Genomic DNA, 20,683 nt, shown 5'->3' with positions numbered 1-20,683 from the left:
AATAACATAAAAATGGAATTAGCTTTCTATAAATGAAATTATCAGGTTGCTATGTTGTGAAACTTAGAAACTTCATGGCTTTAGAAAAAAGAGGAAGGAAATTAGTGGAGGCATTTTTATTAACACCTGTGTAAGTCCAGTGCATCACACAAAATAACTCAGCAATGCAGTAAAGTGTGCCAAAAGCATACTTTTGGGGGGCTTGCCAGGGCTTCCCTGATGGTTCTGCTCGTAAAGAATCCACCTGCAATGGAAGAGACACTGGTTTGATTCCTGGGTAGGGAAGATCTGCTGGAGAAGGGATAGGCTACCCACTCCAGTATTCTTGGGTTTTCCTGGTGGCTCAGCTGGTAAAGTATCTCCCTGCAATGAGGGAGACCTGGTTTGATCCCTGGGTTGGGAAGATCCCCTGGAGAAGGGAATGGCTCACCTACTCCAGTATTCTGGCCTGGAGAATTCCATGGACTATTCCATGGGGTTGCAAATAGTCGGACATGACTGTAATCTTGCTCATTACTTTAGAAAAAAGAAGACGGAAATTATTGAAGGCAATTTTATGAGACACCTGTGTAAGTCCAGTGCATTACACAAAATAACTCAGCAATACAGAATAGTGTGCCAGAAGCATAGTTTTTGGGGGGTTGCCAAAGCCAAAAGTTATGCATTCTCAGCTTTGATTTTCATATAAAAACTGAGAATAAGAATGTTAATTGTACTATTGTTTCTGAAAACTGGGAATTCATCTTCCACAAGGATAGTAGTAGTAGTAGAAAGCATGCATGACACTAAGTCAGCTCAGTCATGTCCGACCCTTTGTGTCCAACCCTGTGTGACCCCATGGATTGTGGCCCACCAGGCTCCTCTGTCTGTGGGATTTTCCCGGCAAGAACACTGGAGTGGGTTGCCATATCCTCCTCCAGGAGATTTTCCTGACACAAGGATTGAACTCACATCTCTTATGCCTCCTGCATTGGTAGGCGAGTTCTTTACTGCTGAGTCACCTGCGAAGGATAACGGCTTTCAAATATCTTAGATGAGGGTAGCTTGGGATGAGATCTTAACACATTTTCTTTTGGTTAATTCTATTATTTTAAAAATATGTTCTTGTCAAGCACATAGATAATTCTCACCCACATAATTATTTTAACCATATTCTTCAATTATATGAGCATCATGAGAATGGAAAGTCTTTTAAGATATCTTCCTTGAAATATTTTACAAGTTTTAGTGTTGAGTATAAGAAGGTAGAGAACTATTTTTCTCAGTAGACACATGGGCCATATCAGCTTTATCTTAAATATTTATACAACTGTCTATTTTTAGGTGAAACGTCATTATGTATTTTGTTATCTAAGGGAAACTGTTTCTTCTACTTGGAAGAAATGAGATTTTCATATAGGAGGATGGTTCACTGCAAATCTAGGATCATATTTTTAGGAAAGATCTCCTTGGAGAATTTATTTATTGCTCTACCTTGTGACTTTAAGAGATCTAATAACAAATTCCATAAATTAAATTTTTTTTTTCAACATGGAAAATGTCACGGACAGAGGAGCCTCGTGGGCTACAGTATGTGGGGTCACAAAGACTTGGACATGAGTGAGCATGCATACACATGCATATTTCAACTTGGGAATGTAGGGGAAATGTTTCTGAAAATCTCTGGGCCAGGTCTTTATGGGAAAATAAGCAATTTCCAGTACAGAGGGCTATATAATCATTTTAGTAAATTAATTCCCTTCTATACTCTTGGATTTGGCTAGGTAGATCTGTCTTTGCAATCAACAAATTAGGAGTGCTGGGCTCTGCATTAACTGTCAAAATTGACTCAGTAACATTGAAATTAGTCAATTTCTCTTGGTATGTTTGGTTACTAATGTGAATTTCCCTACCATTTGCATATCATGAATATAATAACTACAGAGAAATACTTGATCCACTCATATTTCTTGGAGGCATGGAAGCTACATACGCTGTTTTCCTGTATTTACGTACTTGATGTTTGGAGATGTATGTGAGGGTCTTTATCCTTGATCCATAACTACATATGTCAGTAGAATAGGAGGCTAGGTGGATGGGCACTAAAACATGAAGAATGTGATCCAGAGAGGAACAAAAGGAACAGCTGCTGTGTGTAGCTTCAGGGTCTAATCCTGTCCTAAACATTTATAGAGATCCACACTAAGATCCAAAGACTGTTTTCTAGGTGAAATATCATTATATTAATATCTGATTTTCCAATGACAAGCTCACTTTCAGAAAAACATGCCCAGAGAATCTTTAGCATGAGGCTTTTCCACATTGCTGAAAGGTGATGGTGAATACTACTAAGGGAAATGAATATAATGGGAGTAGCCAAGGAAGAGCTACAAAGGTTGGGAATTAGGAAAAGAAAGGTTAAGGCTGCATATTCCCAAGGGGACACCTCTCTGGATCTTTGAAAAGGTTAGGATGCATGATTCTAAAGAACGTGAGCAGGTCAAGCATCCATAAAACACTACATTGATTACCAGGCAATTCCGGGCAAGCAATTCTTCCTATAAAGACATGGGTCATAATTCTAACTACAAAGTTATGTTGGTTTTTTCAAAGTTATAATGCTCTGTTCTACAAGGCAACCAATTAAAATAATTTATACTATGATCAGTGATTTAAAAGTTCCATAGGAGATTCAATCAGAGGACCTTTGACAAAACTGAAATTGGAAGAGCCTCTGAATGCATGTTTTCAGATACCTTGACAGGTAGAAAAAAGTCACAGACAGCTTCATACTCACCCGTTTCTTGTTGGCTGGAAAGCTGACGCACTCTTTCCTTTGGGAGTTCCACCATTTAGTGGCTGCTCCTTCTATAGGTAAGACATTCTCTCTTTGGGGAGATGATTAGCTGTGGCCCAATTAAGCTCTAAAAAATATCTCTTACAATTGTTTCCCCTTCCTATGCTATCTTTGCAGGTGGAATACCAACAGGACCAACTGACACTTGACACACACTGATGAAAGGCGATGAATATGATTAGAAGTGATAGGAATATAATGGTTGAAAAGAAGAACTGAAATGCAATCCACTACTAAAACCTGTAAGTAGAACTGAAAGAAAGCTAATTAATCCACTCATAACAGCACCTTTCTTTCTTTGCAAGATAAATATGATTTTGTATGTCTCGTCTATGTAATACCCTGTTTATCAGTTGAAATGCTCAATTTTACTTCTCTTGGCCAAGTGAAATGATGACTGCAACAAAAACCAAGTGCCATTTGGAGATTATGGTAATATCCAGTGTTGTACGTGGTTGATTATGAAATGACCAGATATTCTTGAAGTTGTGAAACTACACCCAAGACTTGCTCTGGATATAATTGCCCACTACCAGACAGAGAAAACCATAATCAAGAGAGATTTCATTTCTTGGGTCAGGAAACACTGAAGGAAATCTTAAAGGAGCTGATTTACATTCTTGAGAAAGTGAAGTTTTGTCACCATTCTCTAATGCAGGACTTTGTCATCTATTAGAGGATATTTGTTATTTTTCTGATTGCTCCCACAACATTCTCAGATGTATGCAGCACAAACTGGTGAATCTCACTTTGACAGGTTAGGAGCAGGGCTGTGGGGTCGACAATGAACCAAGTCCCTTGTGGATAAAACTATGTGTGTGGCGATCTTTTTATTAATAGACCACTGGAGGGGAGGTATATATTAGGGGATCTAATAGATGACAGTCACCTGTCAGAATAGCTTTAGAATTGAAGACAGACAGTATGCTTTTCAAGAAAAAATTACAAGAAGGAAAAACTTAGTGTGTTTATGCCATGAATGGTAAAAGCAAAATTCTTTGACATCTCCACTGGTAGTAAGGCTTGAAAGAATAGAATTAGCTTATAAGAGATTAGAATCATTGGGCCACAGCATTTTACTGAGTAGTTGCTCTAGTCAAGGCTAGTCTGGTCATTGAATTATCCCTTTTACTGTTATAGTAGTACATGTTGGCTGCTTATTTTGTGTTAAACCAAAGATTGGGTCCCAGGATACATACTAATTGTTGATCCAAGAAAATTACCTTCACATAGGAAAGTGTTTCATGCATGACCATATATGAATATAACAAGGAATTCTAAAGAAAAATTTAAAGACAGTTAGATGAATAGGGTATCATTTGTCTCAGCAGTCAGACACTGTGCTCCCTCGGGACATTAAAAGCAGACAATGCATGACCAATGGTTAACATTTGTCAGGTGATTACTGGGCATCTATTTTCTTTCTTTTGGATGAGGATACCAATGGCACAATAATACCTTTTGGGTCTTTATTTCTTCAAAACATGAAAACAAAAGATGAAGTAGATGACAATGAGAAGAGAGAAAACATTCCATACAGAATATGCTGGATCACTAGTGATTAAATCAGAAATCATTAGAAACTTTATTTGTCTGTGTCAATAATGTGTACCATTTATAAGGAACAGCACAATTAGTGCACCTCCCCCCTAAGCTGTGCACAATTCACACAAAATAAAATAATCAAAATGAAATAATTTTACATGACTATAATTACTAAAACAACCCTGAACAACCAGAATCATATTTTCCCTATAACATGAAAATTTAAAAAGCAAACAAACCAAAAAGCTTTGAAATTGAAATTGACCAATGGTAAAGATTTCTTAACATCCTCTGTGAAAATTTGCTATGGGATTATTAACATTCCAAACATAGCTAGAAAGAAGTGCAAAGTCTTTCTAATGTTTAAACAACTCATATCCCTTGACTATTTACTTGGTGTTTCTAGGCTAGCTTTTCATTAAATAAATCTTCAGAAAAAAATGGGTTAGGATTATGCCACCAGTGCGTTGGGCCATGACAGGTCAGGGCGGAGGCTCCAGGAGATGTGAGAAATTATAGCTGCAGGGGGCATGGAAAAGTACTGCTGTCCAACAAAGATCAGCTGAAGATAAAAATTTGGATTAATTGGGATTTCTCAGACAGCTGGGTCATCAGCAGGATTTCCTTACTTGGTTTAAAATGGAAAGGTGTACAGATCTGCAAGATTGGCTCAGGATACACAGACTGCTGCTCCTATCCTATGCCTTGTACTCTCTCAGATCAAGAAAATCTTAGACATCTAGGCAAGATAATTTCAGCAATTGTGTTTTTCTTGTAAGATCAAACTGTCTCCATGTGGCTGTGTTAACTGGTACTCAGGGATTGACTGTGGACCCCCTCAGGATAGGGATCTGGGCTGTCTGGTGCGTGTGTAGTCCCCGAGTGCTAGCACAGTACCGGGCAGATTGAGTGAGTGCTCAGCATTTACTTATTTGTTCAGTTACCCAGTGTTTATTAAATGATGAATGATTGTGATTACCAAGTGGAAGAAGAGAAAATGAGAAATGAAAATTATTATCAGTTAAGTATCTTTGAATCAACACAGAGGGCTTAGGGGTGTCTCTGGCCTGGGATTCTTTATGGATAGAGAAATGTCTGAGAGGGGACCTAAGTCATTCCATTTTTCCTCATTTGTGGACTCACAGCTTTGGAATGTTGGGTTTATCATACTCTTTGATATTGTGAAATAGAGCCATTCCATTTCCAGGGTTAAAAACCTCCCAGAGCAGTCCTATGAGAGGCACTCTCATTTAATCACTTCCTCCTTAGCCCTACGTAGAAAAGGCCTGTTGCTCACCGTGGCTTCTTTTCTCCTCAGGAACTGCAGATACTATCAGAGGGGTGTGGACGGTGAAACAAATGGGGCTCTGAATAGCCTTTTACATAAAAAAATAAAATGAACAAACCAGCACTATCTACCATCTGTGCCAGACAGAGCAGATGTGAAATAAATACTTTGGGGGCAGGGGTGTTCCAGGAACGGAGGCTTTCAGAGCCCAGGCACATCTAACGTGCACCCTTCTCTACACAGCCCTTCTCCTTGGCCTTCCTGAACCAACAGGTGAGTTTTCAAGGCTTTGAAATGCACCACATGGCTAATTTTCCTCGAAGATACTTTGTCGCGTGTCCGCTGTCCTCTCAATAGCTTTAACTCCCACGTAACAGTTATTGTTTCTTAGAAATGAACCTGCAGATCCATGAACAATAAGCCATTTTCTCCTTTTATCCCTAATCAAACTCAATAACAACACAAAAGTTACAACTCAGGTGAAAAGAAAACTCACTTATGTCTTCAATGTCCAATCAATGTCGCCAATTGGGAGAACAGTATATGCTACACTCTACTATATACAGATACGCTTTGTTTTGTTGTATTTTTCATCCATGCACTGTGTAACAGGTATCACAACAACATTCCCAAACAGGCAGATGAAAGAGGAGCAAATGTTCCCTTATGACTGGAACGGGAGTGTGCAGGCCGTAGATGCCTTGGAAAACAGAACTGATGGACAATCCCAGGCAATAGCAACATGGGACACAGACTGATGCAAATGGAAAAGGATGATGTGCTTTTTGAATGGAGTTATTCTTCCTGTTTGTATGAGGGGTAAAGGGCAGGAAAAGGGGTTTGGGATGGGAGGGCTGGGGAATCAGCGGGTGTGGAACATCAGAATCAGGGCCTTGCTAATCATAGTCCAGCGCTAAAGAAAGAGATAAGAAAGGACTTTGTATGTTCCTGGGAATCTAGGCATGTTGTTTTTGTACCTGTTGAACAAGGGTGCCAGGCCTAGTATCTTTAGATATCAGACTGTATTTAGAACCATGACTCTTCTTAGCTCCATTCCAGCTCCCATGTTTCTTCTTGGAGGGAGCTTCACCTCTGCTCCCACTCCAGAGATAAGCATGAAATTTAGTAATATGGTGAAGACATGCTTCTTTCTTCTTCCATGCCCATTTCTTCCTCCAAAATCATTTTTAAAGTTTTTGGGCAAAGGGAGAGCCATCTTCCTGATTTCCATTTTTACCACTGAGATTAGACATCACCTCCCACAAAAGAAGCACAAACCCTGATCCTCCCCCTGCAGAAACAAAACCAAACCCTAACATCAACCACCTCCCAACCCCGACCCAAAACAAGCAAAAACAGAAAACAAATCAAAGACTTAAGGATTTATGAACCCAGGGAGAACACAGCCCTTCTGGGCTGAGCTGCAAAGATGGCCCTGCCTCCATGCCTGGTTCAACAAGACGATGCCCCTGGGGACGGGAGGTGATGCCTTCTCACTCCGGCCCTAGTACAGAGTCTGCTCTTGAAGCTGGATTCCATCAGCAGGTGGGTGGACATGACAAATGTGTTTCCTCTGTTCATTATACATAATTTTTATGTATATATATATGTATATATATATAAATTTACTACATCTGATTGTTCCTTTAGAAGCCTTTTATGTGGCAGTAGGCCTCCAGGGAGGAGAAGAAAATGTACAAGAGCCACAGGAGCACAAAGAGGCAGGATGTGAGGAGCTTGGCAGTCCGGGGCCCACCCAGCTCACCTCCAATTTCTGGCCTCCGCCGATACAGCAGCACCCCCACATTGATGAAAGCAAAAATGGTGAAGAGAGTGACAGAAAAAGCTAGCGTGCCAGGGGACACTTTGAACTGTTCCCCGTTGGCCGCGTGGTAGATGGCAGCGATGGACCAGGCCACGCCGATGCCCAGGAAGACGTTCACCGCGTTGCTGCCTGTGACGTTACCTATGGACGCATCCGCATACTGGTCCTGGGTGGCTGCCACTTTGCTTGCGAATGTGTCTGAGGGGGGAGAAGAAAAAGACAATGAACGATTAGCCACTTACAGAGGTCTGTGGAGTGCTGGAAGCTTCAGCCGTGTACTCTGGAATCAAGCCTTCGGTGGAAACCCCGAGATCAGGACAGAGCTTCGTTCTCTCAAGTCCCAGTCTGTGTAGTCAGAACAAGAGGATCCCTTGGTAACAGGACTCGAGGGCTTGGTGGTGGGTGAGTTATAGGTGACCTTGGTCAAGTTCTTTTTCCCACAGATACCACAGTTCTTTGTTGATGGTAACAATTCTATGAGGGTAATAAACTTTAGAGGTAGGGATACTGGGCTCAAAGAGGATAAATAAATGGGTGCGAAATCACGCAGCAAGCAAGAAGCCACATTAAGGCCTGAGCTGGGCCTTCTGCCTTCAGGCAAATGCTTGTTCACTGTATTATCTCACCTTTCCCTGTGCCTGGCATCCTAAGAGGCAGCCTCAAAGCTCTTTGTTTACCAATAATCCTGAATGCATCCTTTCTCTGAGGCTAGGGAATTCACACATTTTCTTTCTCTACAAGGAGTAGGACAAAACTGACTTGGTGAACAAAGCACAAGGGTTTAGAGCTCATTTAAGCCAGAGAGTTTCAAATTCTTCCTTTGTAAGGGAGTGTGTGACCCCAGGCAGTTACTTAATTTTTAGAGATTCAATTTCCTAATCTGTGAAATGAGGATAGTAACGCTCACTTTAGAGTACTTTTGTTAAATTGAGCTATTAAATGTAAAATGCTTATGTTTCTGGTACAAAGCAAGGGTAGCTATTTTTGTTTTTTGGGAAGACAACATGAATGGAGCTGCCCAGATCTGTTTATTAAAAGGTGAGGTGAGGATGGATCTGAAATAGCTCCCTTTATTAATAATGTAACAGGACCTGTAAGATATTCAACTTCCTTTTTATACGATCACCGAGTTACTGATATCAAAGTCCTTTCAGCTACCTCTGCAAAATATGTTGCAGTCAACTTAGAATAAATATTAATAACTGTCAAATTGCACTCACATTTGCAAAGCCAGCAGTAGCAGGTACGCTATTACTACAAGGTATCATGGTCTAAGCGTATGTGTGATATCTGGATGGCTTTCTCCACTCTGTTGCTATTCTGTTGCCACCTCCAACAGTGTGTGTGCTAAGTCACTCAGTTATGTCTAATTCTTTGCGACCCTATGGACTGTGGCCCTCCAGGCTCCTCTGACCATGGGATTCTCCAGACAAGAATACTGGAGTGGGCTGCCAGGTGTCCTCCAGCAGATCTTCCCGATGCAGGGATCGAACCCATGTCTCTTACATCTCCTGCAATGGCTGGGAGGGTCCTTTACCACTAGTGCCACCTGGGAAGCCCAAGCTCCAATGGGGATGATACATAAAGCATGTTTGCTTACATAAGCCTGTAGATTCTTGTGCTTTACCAGGGGAGAGAGGTTATTTAGGCTTCTCAGAGGCTACCGAATCTGCAGTGTCACTTTCTTTCTGAAAGGGAACTGGTTAACCTTGAGGGTCTGTGGGACGGACCCACAGATAGATTCTGACCTATGTTTTATAACAGAGGCAAATTTCTTACTCTGTGCTACCCATATGACATAGATATGTTTTTAGTTTTTAACTGGAGGATAATTGCTTTACAATGTTGTGCTGGTTTCTGCCATAGAACAATGTGAATCAGCCATAGTTACATGGATATTTTCACTGAACCCTCAATCTAACCGTTGTAGAGTAGACATTATTAAACCATTTTTACAATCTGGGAAACAGTGATGTTGTCATAGTCTGCCTATTGGATAGGGTGTCTGTCTGTCAATAGAGCAAGGATTCTGAAACCAAATCTGTTTGCTTTCAGAGCCACTCTCAGCCTACACCTTGCTTTCTCTCCTAGGGAGGCTCATGTTTTCCTCTTCTCAGTCCCTTTTAGGCTGCCCTGTTCCTTCCACTCAGAAAACTTGAGACAGGTTTCCACAGAGTACTCTTTCCTGTACCGGTGAGAACTAAGAAGGAGGTGTAGGCAGCTGGCTATCCTGTCCTGTGAGACCGGTGCAACATGTTACACTTGTGGTCACACACTGCAGCCTGAATCAGGATCCTCACGGCGGCTGGCAAGTAAAAGCCAGGTGAGACAAATCTCCGTCTCTTGCAGTTCATTATTAAGAGTTATTAGGAACTGCCACAGCAGCAGCCTCAAAAAAAAAAAAGTCACTTGGCTTTTAATTTTCAAGGACAGACAGCTGAACAAGGAATGTAAATGAACAGAGTCCAAGGTGGGAGACAGCCACTTACAGCTCAGCTACTGCTGAGGAACACTTGAGATGGTATTCTGTGCTGACATGCCTGCTGGTGGTGGCTAGGGATGCGGGGCCTTCGCCTTCCTCTCTTACCCCCTCCGCCAGGCTGTAGGGATGGGGACCTGGCATCCTTGGCCTGCTTACCTCCCTTGGCACATAGTATGTGGCACTCTGGGCTTCCTGGGTACCCCATCTCCACTCAAACCCTGGACTTTCTGGACGGCATCTCTGCTGCTGTGCCAGAAGTGAATGAGGCACAAAATCAAAGACTTTACTGAGCCCTCTTGGGTCTGCAGGGATTTCTTCTCGCTCAAGTCATTTTTTCAATAGCCCATTAATGTGAATAGCACAGGGGAGTCCTAATAATAATAGGTTCCTGTTTATAAATGCCTCTGAAAGTTAGCAACCCAAGTGATTAGCTTATCACATAAATGAAACATGTTTGGGCCTCTGAGCCAGGTAGGTTTTACTTACTGGAATTATACATCAGATCTTTGTTTTGCAATTCAAAAGCTGTATAAGAAAATTGTAGAAACATATGTAAATCCAAACTATTAGCTTTAACTTCAACAGAGACAACTCTGTTTTCCAAATGAAGTGTGATGGAATCTCCCCAAACCACCTTCTCTCACCGCTGCTTAGCGTGCATGGTGGCAGACCACAGACTGAAGATGAGGTCCAGCCAAGCCTGGCCCTGAATGCCAAGCCCAAGCCCTGTTTGTGGCTGAACAAGGCAAAAGCAATGCACGTGCCATTCCCTGGGGTGACATCCAAACAAGAACTGTTGTCACAGTACAGGCGTATTCAGAACTTAGACTGTTAAATACAAACCTATATGAGTCAGCTATCCATTGCAATTGCTACAAACTAAGTAATTGTTAATAATAATTTATATATGGGTTTATAACTATACCTACATAACAGGAATTTTTATTTCTAATTCTCACCTTGAATTCTAATACATTTAAGGTTAATTTTAGACTTTTGATTCTGCCTCCTTGGTCCCTGTAACTGTGAATCACCAACAGGAAAGGTACGTTTGGGAGGCAGTGTGGCTGGAATTAAACCACACATTAGAGAGTCAGGACATGATTGTTCTCTGCATCTGGCCTTTGCCAAGTCACTTGGTCAATATGCAGGACTATGTCAACACACTCCCCTTTCCTCCAGAAATGACATTTTAAACTGAATTTCTCAAACTTTATCACTACCTACAGACTAAGCTTTAAACATTTCTTCTGTAAAAGGGATAGTTCTTCCAACCCTGCAGGTCACATGAAGGGTTTCTGTGTTGTGTATAGTTCCACCCTGAAATGATTTATCTTTGCCTTGACTCTTAGCATATGCTGGGGGCCAGCTGTTCAACTCTCAAGTGGTCTATGCTCAGGAACTGATGCTGACAGTGATTTTGACTGAAGTCCAGCCTGCTTATGGAGGCAGGGTTGCTGTCACCCAGCACCTGTGAATTATTGACAATGTGAGGGGCTCAGAGCTTCCTCATAGTAGTGACAGAAGTCTCATCAAAGGGACATTCTGGGCTCTTCTGTGTGTACTCAGGGGTTCTGGTTTCCTAACTTTACTGTTGGGTGGTACATAGAATATATCACAATACTAAATTCAGATAAATGATTTTGGTGGGATTTTTCTTTTTTGCAGGAGTCTATACATGACTGAGCGACTCTCCTTTCACTTTCATGCATTGGAGAAGGAAATGGCAACCGACTCCAGTGTTCTTGCCTGGAGAATCCCAGGGATGGGGGAGCCTGGTGGGCTTCCGTCTATGGGGTCGCCCAGAGTCGGACACGACTGAAGCGACGCAGCAGCAGCATACATGTCTACCCTTAAACTTGACTAATGATGACAATATCTCCTTTTAAAAGAATAAATGACCTAGATGAAATATTCAAAGTGATGGCTAGACCTGAAGATTTTGCCAGTGATGAAACTGTGCCAGTATTTGTGAAGTTAAACCACACAGCACAGAGTCATTGAGCTCTTAAAAATGGGTAAGAAATGTTGGCACGGTTATTGACTTCAAATCATGTAAGTGACTATTTATATGAGTGCAGCCATGGAATAACTGGTGGCAGGGAGGACTGTTTTAGATACTGTGCATAATGTCAATCAAGCGTGGACTGAAAATACTGCGAGATCCTTGTTTTGCTTTTTTAAAGATTTGGGGCTCTACCCTCTGCCCAATTAATCAGACTCTCTGAGGCAAAGACACAGGGATATGCATTTTTATAAATGCTTAGGTGAGTTTGATGGAGGTGCTGGGGCAGCCTGGCATGAAGTCCCCCACCCTCTAATTGTGCTGTGCTCTCTTTTAAAAAACCCAGCTCAAGCATGGCAACTATGAAAGGCCAAGGAACAAGGGAAATTTACTTAAAATTAGTTGGATTCTGGCTGCTTCACTTGACATGCAAGAAGTGTACCTACTTTATATGGTTGTGAGGGAAATAAGTTAACATGAACAAGAACAGTGCCTAGTACTTACTGAATGCTCAATATTAGTAATTATTTTTATAATACACCAGAGCCAGATCCCAAGAGAATCCATCAGTGGTCCAGAATTCTCAGTTACTGTAATGATTCTAAACTGGGCAGTTATAACACCCTTTAAAGACATATTAACTTTACAGTCCTAGGTATTTAAAAATGTGGTAGAACATAAAATCATTCTTAAAATCAGAGAGTATTATTTGAAAAGTCCATATAACCTAAGTCATAAAAGGGCTGCCTTTGTGGTTCAGATGGTAAAGAAACCCCCGGCAATGCAGGAGACCCAGGTTCGATCCCTGGGTCAAGAAGTTTCCCTGGTGAAAGCAATGGCAATCCACTCCAGTATTCTTGCCTGGAGAATTCCATGGAGAGAGAAGCCTGGAGGGCTATAGTCCATAGGATTGCAAAGAGTCAGACTTGACTTTCACTTTCTAAGTCATAAAAAGACACTAGAGATCTGGTTTATGGCCCTAATTTTACTAGTGACTGAAAGACATCCTTCCTTAAACAACGCATATATTCCTCTCTACTCTTTCCTCTCTTCTATGCCCTTTTGGTTTCACTCTTTGAGAATTCAAATGGAAATTTTACTTATATACTAATTCCTCTGTCACTAAGGACTTTAAACAAGTTTTTGCCTTTGTAATATTTATTTACCCCCATAAATATGAAACACAAACTGCTTACTTACATACACACACTCACTGCACTGGTTCATATGAAAAGAAACCTTGTTTGGCATCCAAGTGAAGTTTAAGAGATCAGGGAATTCCTGATGTTTGATTGATTAATGACCAGTTAGAGGAGTTATAAAAACTGACAAAGGGAAAAACACTTAAAATTTCTACCCATAAAAATTTGCCCCTGAAAAGGAAATGGAGACGACACTGACCTAAAAGAAGAAAAGGGGTAAGTCAAAAGTTCAAGAGGACTCATGTTGGCAGGTCAGAACACCTGCTTCTACTCATTTTTATCACCAGAGTAGCTTCGGAGAAATACCAGATTGGGAGCTCCACTCTGGGTTTCTGTTCCCTTGGTCTAGAACGCAGCCTGAGCGCTGACATTCGTTAAAGCTCTCCAACCAGACTGAGACCCACTAACCAACTACGGAGAGCCTTCGCTTCACCCTCTGTGTAAGGACAGCGGTACCTTCCCTGTATTAGCTGAGAAAACCCATGTAGGTCAACAAAATCAATGTTGTGGGGATTCAGGATGGAGGCAAGATGGCAGAGTAAGAAGGATGTGAGCTCACCTCTTCTTAGGAAAACACCAAAATCACAACTAACTGCTGAACAACTATCAACAAAAAAATGCTGGACCCTAACAAAAAAGATATCCTACATCCAAAGACAAAGAAGGAAGTCCATTATTATGATGGTAGGAGGGCATGGTTGTGATAAAATCAAATCCCATGCCCACTGGGGGAGGGGCGGTGTGAGCCAAAGACTGGAAAATAATTATATCACAGACGTTCTCCCACAGGAGTGAAAGTTCTGAGTCCCACATCAGCCTTCCCAGACTGATGGACTGGCAACAGGGGTGAAGCTTCCAGAAAGTCTGGCTTTGAAGGCCAGCAGTGTTTGATCACAGGACTTCCACAAGACTGGGGGGAAGAAGAAACTCCACTCTTGGAGGGTGCACACAGGTCTGTGTGCACCAGGACCCAGTGACAAAACCAGTGACTTCATAAGAGCCTGGGCCAGACCCACTTGCTAGTACTGGAGGGTCTCCTTCAGTGGAGGCAGAGGCAGCTGGAGGTCACTAGGGAACAAAGACACTGGCAGTAGCAGTTCTGGGGAGTGCTCATTGGTGTGAGCCCTCAAGGCAGAGCACTGCTTCTCACCAAGACCTGGCCCCACTCAACAGGATCCCATTCTAGGACACCTCAGGCCAGATACCCAACATGGTAGGCACACACTCCTACTCAGCAGCAGACAGGACGCCTAAAGTCTTCCTGAGCATATAGCTGCCTGCTAAACCCCTTGACATGGTCCTGGCCACCAGACAGACAAAGCTCAGTTATACCCAGCTTAGGGGGAGGCAAAATCACTTCAAATCACTGAAAGATATAACCTAAATGAGATAAAAGATAATATAGAATACATAAATATTATTTATGCCTAGCACACAGGGGAACTACATGATAAACTAAAAAGAAAATTCCCTTTCTGGTCATAAAAGTTTTCATTCTCATTTTCTGATGGTTCCTATTCCTTTTGACATTTTGAGAGTTGATTTCAGTGTAAATAATAACTTTCTGCATTTTATACCAACTTTCAGTTTACAAAGTGCTCTGAAATCCATATTACTTAATCCTCTTATCAGCTACCTAAATTGTCATGATTATGCCTATTTTACAGGCAAGAAAAGCATGGCTGAGTCAAGAAGCTGATGCCAGCAATAACATGAAGAATGGTTAGTTCTGTTTCCTGAACTCAGTTCTAAAGTTCTTGTTTCTAAAGAAAGTCTCAAACCTATCCTTACACCTAAAGCAACTAGAGAAAGAAGGACAAACAAAACCCAAAGTTAGCAGAAGGAAAGAAATCATAAAAATCAGAGCATAAATAAAGACAAACAATAGCAAAGATCAAAGAAACTAAAAGCTGGTCCTCTAATAAGTTGAACAAAATTGAGAAACCTTTTAGCCAAAATCATTAAGGAAAATGGGAGAGGGTTCAAATCAACAAAATTAGAAATGAAAAAGAAGTTACAATGGAAGCCACATAAATACAAAGGCTCATGTGACTATTACAAGCAACAATACACCAATAAATTGGACAACCTAGAAGAAACGAAAAAATTAGGTACAATTTCCCAAGACTGAACCAGGAAGAAATAGAAAATATGAACAGACTAATTACAAGCACTAAAATTGAAACTGAGATTAAAAAATTCCCAACAAAAGTCCAGGACCAGATGTCTTCACAGGCAAATTCTATCAGACATTTAGAGCAGAGTTAACACATAACCTTTGATACCCTTCCAAAAAATTGCAGAGGAAGGAGTACTTCCAAACTCATTCTATGATGTCACCATCACTCTGATACTGAAACCAGATGAAGATACCACACACAAAAAAATTCAGGCCAATATCACTGATGAACATAGATACAAAAAAATCCTAAACAAAATACTAGCAAATCCAACAAAACATTTAGAGGATCATATACCATGATCAAATGGGATTTATCCCAGAGATGCAAAGATTTTTTCAATATCCACAAATTCACTAGTGTGAACTACCCCATCAACAAACTGAATATAAAAACCATATGGTCATATCAATAGATACAGAAAAAGCTTTTGACAAAATCCAACACTCATTTGTGATAAAAACTTTCCAGAAATTGGGCATCAAAGGAATGTACTTCAACATAATAAAGGTCATATATGACAAACATACAACTAATATCATACTCAATGGTAAAAAGCTGAAAGCATTTCCTCTAAGATTAGAAACAAGATCAGGATGTGCACGCTTGCAGTTTTATTCAACATAGTTTTGGAAGTCCTATCCATGGCAATCAGAGAAGAAAAATAAAAAGAATCCAAATTAGAAAAGAAGGAAGACCTTCACTGTTGGCAGATGAAATGATAGTATACACAGAAAATCCTAAAGATGGTACCAGAAAACTACTGCAGCTCATCAATAAATAGGTGAAGTTGGAGGATACACAATTAAAGTACAGAAATCTCTTGCATTCCTATACACTAACAATGAAAGATCAGACAGGGGAATTAAATAGTCCCATTTACCATAATATCAAAAAGAATAGTATATCTAGAAATAGACCTATCTAAGGATGCAAAATGCTTGTACTCCAAAAACTATAAGATGCCAATGAAAGAAATCGAAGATGACACAGATGGAAAGATATACCATGTTCTTGTATTAGAAGAATCAATATTGTGAAAATGACTATATTACCCAAGGTAACCTACATATTCAATGAAATCCCTATCAAATTACCAATAGCATTTATATTCATGGACCTAGAACAAAAAGTCTTAAAATCTGATGGGAACACAAAAGACCCTAAAGCCAAAGCAATCTTAAGAAAAATGGAGCTGGAGGAATCAGGCTCCTTGACTTCAGAGTATACTACAAATCTATAGTAATCAATACAGTATGGTACTGCACAAAAAGCAAGTATAGATCAACAGAACAGGATGGAAAGCCCAGAAGTAAACCCATGAAACTGTGGTCAGTTAATCTGTGTCAAAGGAGATAAGATTATACAATGTAGAAAGACAGTCTCTTCAATAAATGATGCTGAGAAAACTGGACAGCCACATGTACAAGACTGAAATTAGATCATTCTTTACCACTATATACAAAAATAAACTCAAAATGCATTAAAGATCTAACTGTAAGATTGGATGCTATAAAACTTCTAGAGGAAAATATAGGCAGAACACTCTTTGACATAAATCACAGCAATATTTTTTCAAACTATCTCCCAGAGTAATGGAAACAAAACCAAAAATAAACAAACAGGACCTAATTAAATTTAAAAGCTTTTGCACAATCATGGTAACCATAAACAAAATGAAAAGCCCACATAATGAAAGAAAATATTTGCAAATGATGTAACTGACATGGGATTAATATTGAAAATTTATAAACAGCTCATGCAGCTCAATATTAAAAAAACAAACAAACCAAACAACCCAATCAAAAAATGGGCAGAAGATCTAAGTAGACATTTATCCAAAGAAGACATACAGATGGCCAAGAGGCACATGAAAAGATGCTCAGCATAGCTAATTATTAGAGAAATGCAAATCAAAAGCACATTAAGATATCACTTTACACCAGACAGAATGGTCATCATCAAAACGTCTAACAAACCAAAAAATGCTGCCGAGTTTGTAGAAAAGGGAACCCTTCCACTCTATTGGTGGGAATGTCAATTGGTACAGCCATTATGGAGAAACATGGAAATTCCTTAAAAAACTAAATATAGAGCTACCAAATGATCTAGCAATCCCACCCCTGGGCATATATGCAGAGAAAGCCATGGTTCAAAAGGATGCATGCACTATTTACAACAGCCAAGAAACGGAAGCAAACTAAATGTCCGTTGATGGAGGAACAGATAATGAAGATGTATGTACACATAATGGAACATTACTCAGCCACTAAAAAGAATGATGTAATGCTACTTGCAGCAACATGGATGGACCTGGAGATTAATCATACTAAATGAAGTATGTCAGAGATAGACAAATATCATACGATATCGCTTGTATTCAGAATCTAAAACAAACAAAAAAAAGATACAAATGAACTTATTTACAAAACAGAAAACAAACTTATGGTTACCAAAGGGGAAGGGTGGCAGGGAGGGATAAGTTGGCAGTTTGGGACTGACATATACACAATGTTACACACACAATAACCAACAAGGACCTACTATATAGCATATGGAACTCAGCTCAATATTCTGTAATTACCTAAATGGGAAAAGAATTTGAAAAAGAATAAATACATAACTGAATCCCTTTGCTGTATACCTGAAACACTGTTAATCAACTATACTCCAATATAAAATAAAAAATTTAAAAATCAACATTTTGTTATTGAATAAACTACTTTTCACTTTGATATTGTTAACCTGAACGTTTGCACTTTGCAGGGTTACCCCTAGAACTTAGTTTTCCTGTGATGTATCTGAAATCCTGGTATATTTCAAGTTCAAAGAAAGATTAATTCTAATTAAAATAGAAAAATAGTGTGTCTATTCTTCAGGGAACACAAGGCAGAGAATAGAATGAACAACCGGCAGTACTATTTGATTTGCTTTCCAAACTGTAATCTGATACCTGTTCTCAAAAGGAAATGGTAAACACTCCACTCAAACATACTGGGAACATACAGTTCCATAACAGGATTATTTTTCAGAACAATGTTCATGAATGTTCAAGAGTGGGTTCAAGGTTCCCCTTCCTTCTTCAAGCTCCTAGCTTCATGGCATTTGCTAAAATTTTCTAAAGTCTCTGATTCTAATTCTTGATGTTAATAGAAGCATTTTGAACCTTCCAAAGAACTCTGTTGGTTTACCTGAGATGGGGCTCTTGAATTTTTCAGTCAGTTGTTGCCCTCTCACTCTCAGTCCTGAAAAGATCCCTGAACCAACTAGCTGGTTGTAGAGCAAAGAAGTTCTGTTCTAACCTGGCTGTCTCTTCCTGCTGTTGCTGCTGCTGCTAAGTTGCTTCAGTCGTGTCCAATTCTGTGCAACCCCATAGACGGCAGCCCACCAGGCTCTGCCATCCCTGGTATTTTCCAGGCAAGAACACTTGAGTGGGTTTCCATTTCCTTCTCCAATGCACGAAAGCGAAAAGTGAAAGTGAAGTTGCTCAGTCGTGTCCGACTCTTGGCAACCCCATGGACTGCAGCCTACCAGGCTCCTCCATCCATGGGATTTTCCAGGCAAGAGTACTGGAGTGGGTTGCCATTGCCTTCTCTGGGCTGTCTCTTGAGACCTGCATTAATATGGTTCCGGAGTGGATCAGATTGTGTATGCTGGGTACCCTGAGAGTTCTGCTTGTTTGCTCACCCAAATAAAAAGGTTGATGCAGATTATAGTGGTGGACATTCCAATGTGTGCCTGATCAAGTAAGGGGTTACAAGGTTGATTGACTTAAAGGAAGTCTCCTTGCTCTGGTCAACCAGCAGCTGGATGATGAACATGATATCTGACAGTTTCCAGTTGGTGCATGTGAGATAATGGTTCCACTTAGCATGGAGATATTTAGTAAGCTGAGGCCACTGTGAGTGGCCAGTTTGGTCACATGAGTCTGTGCTACTCTGGATAACAACTATTGCTACTGAAGAATACCAGTCCTAGTAACTCTGGTCAGCATGCTGCCGCTGCTGCTAAGTCGCTTCAGTTGTGTCTGACTCTGCTACCCCACAGATGGCAGCCCACCAGGCTCCGCTGTCCCTGGGATTAGCCAGGCAAGAGTACTGGAGTGGGGTGCCATTGCCTTCTCCGTCTGGTCAGCATAATATATCTAATTATGGTAGTAAGGAGACTAAACTTAAATAAGTGAAGGTGTTAGTCATGTCTGCCTCTTTGCTACCCCATGGACTGTAGCCCACCAGGCTCTTCTGTCCGTGGAATTCTCCAGGCAAGAATACTGGAGTGAGTTTCCATTCCCTTCTCCAAGAGATCTTCCTGACCCAGGGATTGAACCCAGGTCTACCGCATTTCAGGCAGATTCTTTACCGTTTGAAGCACCAGGAAAACCCCAAACTTAAGTAAGACCTGGCTTACTCTACGCTTTTTCTACTTCCATTTGCCATGCACTGGCCATGTGACCTCAGCACAACTTCTCTAAGCCTCTAAAACCTCACCTGTAAAAATGGGAAAATGCAAGTCCTCATTTATATGGCTGATGATTAAAAGAAGTGATGCAAAAAGGCATAGTGTGGTGTCTGGAAATTCGTAGGTATAACAAATGCTAAGTGTTATTTTATTTTGGAAATCTCTGTTCTGGTGATAACAAAGGATATGTGGATGATATTAAAATCTTCTATTATGGTTTCCTTCAGCAAGGTGATTTACGGCTAATATACCTTATATCCCACTCCAGTACTCTTGCCTGGAGAATCCTAGGGACGGGGGAGCCTGGTGGGCTGCCGTCTATGGGGTTGCACAGAGTCGGACACGACTGAAGTGACTTAGCAGCAGCAGTAGCAGACCTTATATAGGATTATAGGAAAATGTGGTTCTATTCTTGATGTTCAGAAATGATAGAAGAGATAAGGGCAACAATAGTTAACATTTATATGGCTTCCTAGGTGAGGCACTACACATACATAGATCCTCATTTAATCCACAAACAACCCTTTAATGTGGGTACTATTATTATCCCCATTTAACAGATGATAAAACTGAAGCCCAGAGTATAAGAAATTTGACCAAAGTTACATAGCCAGTAACAAGAGGTGAAGCTAGGATTCAGACCAAAGAGGTGTGGCTCTAGCTGGAGTGAATGTTCTTAACCACAAGTCCAGCTGGGGGAAGGGGGTGGGTTGATAAAGACTAGATAACTGACATACTTTTTAAACTTGAACATGGACAAAGAATTCAAAGAAAATGTACAGAAACAATTATGTTCAACTATGATTATAACTACATAATGTTAAAACAGCTGATCATTTTGAGGTCAATGACTGATAAAACA

The 20,683-nt window shown here is 40.5% G+C and overlaps 1 protein-coding gene across 9 annotated transcripts in view; it reads right to left on the bottom strand.

Moving 5' to 3' along the window:
- Nucleotides 1-7,315: 7,315 nt before the first annotated feature.
- Nucleotides 7,316-20,683, bottom strand: part of SLC8A1 (solute carrier family 8 member A1) — a 357,511-nt gene continuing 344,143 nt past the window's right edge. For all 9 annotated transcript variants that reach the window (XM_068972362.1, XM_068972224.1, XM_068972273.1 and 6 more), the window contains one exon: nt 7,316-7,692. In XM_068972362.1, coding sequence (XP_068828463.1) covers nt 7,316-7,692 — 377 coding nt within the window. The remainder of the gene's footprint in view (nt 7,693-20,683) is intronic.

The sequence above is a fragment of the Capricornis sumatraensis genome, chromosome 1, assembly GCF_032405125.1.
Source record: "Capricornis sumatraensis isolate serow.1 chromosome 1, serow.2, whole genome shotgun sequence".
NCBI lineage: Eukaryota > Metazoa > Chordata > Mammalia > Artiodactyla > Bovidae > Capricornis > Capricornis sumatraensis.
The sequence above is the reverse complement of the archived record's forward strand: the minus strand, read 5'-3'. Positions and strand labels throughout refer to the sequence as shown.